Below are 4,652 nucleotides of genomic sequence, written 5' to 3'. Positions count from 1 at the left end.
CCGTGTCTGGCTGGGGGGTCGGTTTGGGGGTGTCCGGCCGAGGGATCGGTTTGGGGGTGTCTGGCCAGGGGGTGTCGGGCCGAGGGGTCAGTTTGGGGGTGTCCGGCCTATTCCCCCCTCCACCCCGGCCGGGCTCCCCTTGGCCTCGTCCCTCAGGGCGCCGGGGCGGCCCGCGGGGTGTCGGGGGGGGGGCGGAGGCCGCCGGCAGCGGGAGGCAGGGCCTCTCCGGGAGACCGGGACTACATGTCCCATGGTGCCCCGGGCGGAGCGCGGCCACGCCGAGGGAGGAGGCCCGGCCGCGGCCTGCCCCGCCATCACCGGGCGGGGAGCGGGGCGGAGGCCGCCATGCTGCGCCCCAAGGCCCTGACGCAGGTGCTGAGCCAGGCCAACACCGGCGGGGTCCAGAGCACCCTGTGAGTAGGGGCCGGGGCCGAGGGGCGCCGGGGGCGGCACAGAGGGCTGGCTCCCTCCCCGCTCCCCGCCGCCACGGGGCCCTGCCCGGACGCGCTGCCTTCCCCCGGGCCCTGGAAGTGGCCTTCCCCCCGGGGCTGGCGGGGGGCTGGGGCCCTACACGGGGTTGGGGCCGTGCAAGGCGCTGGGCCGGGCAGAGTGAACGGGGCTGGGGCCGGGCAGGAGGGTGCTGGGGCCCTACGTGGCCCTACGTGGCTGGAGACACGCAGAGTGCACGGTTGATGGTGCCGGGGCCGTGCATGGGGCTGGGGACTCGCACGGTGCACGATGGATGGTGCTGGGGCCGTGCAGGAGGGTGCTGGGGCCGTATGTGGTGCTGGAGACACGCAAGGTGCACAACGGATGGTGCCAGAACTGTGCATGGTGCTGGGCTGTGCAGGGTGCTGGGGCCATGCAGGATGCACATTGCATGGTGCTGGGGCCGTGCACGGTGCTGGGGACACGCACGGTGCACGACGGATGGTACAAGGACCGTGCACGGTGCTGGGGCCATGCACAGCACATAACAGAGGGTGCCAGGGCCGTGCAAGGGCTGGGGCCATGCACGGTGCACAGTTAATGGTGCTGGGGCCATGCACGATGGTGCTGGGGCCATGCACGGTACACAATGGATGGCGCTAGGGCCACGCACGATGCATGGTGCTGGGCTGTGCAGGGTGCTGGGGCCGTGCAAAATGCACATTGCATGGTGCTGTGGCTGTGCACGGTGCTGGGGACACACACGGTGCACGACGGATGGTACAAGGACCATGCACGGTGCTGGGGCCATGCACGGTGCACGATGGATGGTGCTGGGGCCATGCACGGTGCACGATGGATGGTGCTGGGGCCATGCACGGTACACAATGGATGGCGCTAGGGCCACGCACGATGCATGGCGCTGGGCTGTGCAGGGTGCTGGGGCCGTGCAAACTGCACATTGCATGGTGCTGTGGCTGTGCACGGTGCTGGGGACACACACGGTGCACGACGGATGGTACAAGGCCCATGCCCGGTGCTGGGGCCATGCACGGTGCGCAGTTAATGGTGCTGGGGCCATGCAGGATGGTGCTGGGGCCATACGTGGCGCTGGGGACATGCACTGTGCACAACGGATGGTGCCAGGACTGTGCACGGTGCTGGGGCCATGCACGGTGCACGATGGATGGTGCTGGGGCCATGCACAGCACATAACGGAGGGTACCAGGGCCATGCAAGGGCTGGGGCCATGCACGCTGCACAATGAACGGTGCTTGGGCCATGCAGGAAGGTGCTGGGGCCATACATGGTGCTGGGGACACGCACTGTGCATGACGGATGGTGTCAGGACCATGCATGGTGCTGGGGCTGTGCACGACAGATGGTGCTGGGGCCATGCACAGTGCACGATGGATGGTGTGGGGCCATGTACAGCACATAATGGAGGGTGCCAGGGCCATGCAGAAGGCTGGGGCCATGCACGGTGCACAGTTAATGGTGCTGGGGCCATGCAGGATGGTGCTGGGGCCATACGTGGCGCTGGGGACATGCACTGTGCACAACGGATGGTGCCAGGACTGTGCACAGTGCTGGGGCCATGCACGGTGCACAATGGATGGCACTGGGGCCATACACCATGCATGGTGCTGGGGCCCTACACGGGGTTGGGGCCGTGCAAGGCGCTGGGCCGGGCAGAGTGAACGGGGCTGGGGCCGTGCAGGAGGGTTCTGGGGCCAAATGTGGTGCTGGGGACACACAGAGTGCACGGTTGATGGTGCCGGGGCCGTGCATGGGGCTGGGGACTCGCATGGTGCACGATGGAGGGTGCTGGGGCCATGCAGGAGGGTGCTGGGGCCGTACGTGGTGCTGGGGACACGCACTGTGCACAATGGATGGCGCTGGGGCCATGTGCAGCACATAACGGAGGGTGCTGGGGCCATGCACTGAGCACAATGCATGGTGGTGGGGCCATGCAGGGCACGTGGTGCCGTGTACAGTGCCACGGCCATGCATGGTGCACAATGCACAGTGCCGGGGCCATGCACAGTGTGTAGTGCATGGTGCTGGGGCCGTGCACGCTGCATAGTGCATGGTACTAGTGTTGTGTGTGGTGCACAATGGACAGGGCTGGGGCTGTGCAGGATGCTGGGCTGTGCGTGGTGCTGGGGCCGTGCACGGTGCACAATAGATGGTGCTGGGGCCATGCACGGTGCACAGTGGATGGTGCTGGGGCCGTGCAGAGCACGTGGTGCTGTGCACAGTGCTGGGGACAACGCACGGTGCACGATGGATGGTGCCGGGGCCACGCACACTGCATAGTGCATGGTGCTGGGGCTGCACGTAGTGCACAATGGACAGGGCTGGGGCCGTGTACGATGGATGGTGCTGGGGCCGTGCACAGTGCACAATAGGTGGTGCTGGGGCCGTGCAGAGTGCATGGTGCCGTGCATGGTGCTGGGGCTGCGCATAGTGCACAATGCACTATGGGGCCACGCTGGGGCCGTGCACAATGGATGGTGCTGGGGCCACGCAGGATACACAGTGCTGTGCATGGTGCCAGGGCCATGCACGGTGCTGGGGACATGCACAGTGCACTATGGATGGTGCCGGGACCATGCACTGTTGCTGGGGACACACATGGTACACGATGGATGGTGCTGGGGCCGTGCAGGAGGGTGCTGGGCCAAACGTGGTGCTGGGGCTGTGCACGGTGCACTATGGATGGTGCTGGGGCCGTGCGTAGTGCACAATAAATGGTGCTGGGGCCGTGCATGGTGCCCAATGGATGGTGCTGGAGCTGTGCAGAGCATGTGGTGCTGTGCACAGTGCTGGGGACACGCATGGTGCACGATGGATGCTGCTGGGGCTGTGCACGGTGCACAATAGATGGTGCTGGGGCCATGCAGAGCGTATGGTGCTGTGCACAGTGCTGGGGACACACACGGTGCACGATGGATGGTGCCGGGGCCACGCACACTGCATAGTGCATGGTGCTGGGGGCACACGTGGCCATAGGGCTGTTGGGCACGGCGCAGGGTGTCGGGGCTGTGCACGGTACCCAGTGCAAGGGCCGTGCCCCGTGCTTGCACACCAGGCTCGTGCCCAGGCTGCAGCAGGCACCGCAGGCCCCCGCTGCCCTGCTCGGGGTGGGGGCACCCCAGGGCTTCCTGGCCTTGGAGCTCCCCACCCCCTGCCAAAACCCCTTTGAGACCTGGGGTGTCCTGGGGTGGGGGGGGGTTCACTCTGCCCCCCAGCGCTGCAGTGGGGTCTGGTGCCCCACTGGGTGTAGAGACACCAATTTGTGTGTGTGTCCCCCTCCCAACCCCCCCATCTCGTTTCCAGGCTCCTGAACAACGAGGGGTCCCTGCTGGCTTACTCAGGCTACGGGGACACGGACGCCAGGGTGACCGCGGCCATCGCCAGCAACATCTGGGTGGCCTACGACAAGAACGGGCACCAGGCCTTCAACGAGGACAACCTCAAGTTCATCCTCATGGACTGCATGGTACGTGGGGCTGGGGGCTGCCCCCTCCCCCTTCCCCCCCCCCTTCATTGGGGACCCAGGGTCCCTGCTGGGGGTCCCTGCCAAGCCGGGGGTGCCACGGGTGCTGTTTCTCCCCGGGCAGGAGGGACGAGTGGCCATCACGAGGGTGGCAAACCTGCTGCTCTGCATGTACGCCAAGGAGACGGTGGGATTTGGGATGCTGAAGGCCAAGGTAATGCTGGGGGGGGACACACGCACCCCAGGGGGTGGGGGAGCACAGGGCAGCGTCCACGCTGTGGGGTGGGAAAGAGCCGTCGAGGAGGACGAGGATGGGAGTGGTGGAGGAAGCTGCAAGCCTGGGCCACCGCTGTCTTCCTCTTGCAGTCCCCTGTGCCAGCCTGGGTGCCACCTTTTTTAAGGCTCTAAAATTAAATATAAATCAAAATAGTCATAGAATCACAGGATGGTTTGGGTGGGAAGGGACCTTAAAGACCATCTCCTTCCACCTCCCACCAGCCCAGGTTGCTCCAAGCCCCCTCCAACCTGCCCTTGAACCCCTCCAGGGATGGGGCAGCCACAGCTTCTCTGGCCAACCTGGGCCAGGCTCTCACCACCCTCACACCAAAGAACTTCTGCCCCACATCTCAGCTCAATCATAGAACCATCCAGGGGGTTGGAAGGACCTTCAAGATCATCTCGTCCAACCATCAACCTAACTCTGACAAAAGAACCATCACTA

General features: G+C 65.7%; 1 protein-coding gene across 1 annotated transcript; it reads left to right on the top strand.

The window, feature by feature from the left end:
• The first annotated feature begins 272 nt into the window (after nucleotides 1-272).
• LAMTOR2 (late endosomal/lysosomal adaptor, MAPK and MTOR activator 2) lies at nucleotides 273-4,424 on the top strand. The gene is made up of 3 exons (XM_014961276.1): nucleotides 273-413; nucleotides 3,772-3,934; nucleotides 4,056-4,424. Exons 1-3 carry the CDS (start codon nucleotides 346-348, stop codon nucleotides 4,329-4,331), a joined length of 507 nt encoding a protein of 168 aa, XP_014816762.1. The 5' UTR covers nucleotides 273-345; the 3' UTR covers nucleotides 4,332-4,424.
• Nucleotides 4,425-4,652: the final 228 nt, after the last annotated feature.

This window comes from Calidris pugnax, unplaced genomic scaffold, assembly GCF_001431845.1.
Source record: "Calidris pugnax isolate Ruff unplaced genomic scaffold, ASM143184v1 scaffold371, whole genome shotgun sequence".
In the NCBI taxonomy this organism is placed as follows: Eukaryota; Metazoa; Chordata; class Aves; order Charadriiformes; family Scolopacidae; genus Calidris; species Calidris pugnax.
Note: the sequence above shows the minus strand (reverse complement) of the source record. Positions and strands in the feature narration are given on the sequence as shown.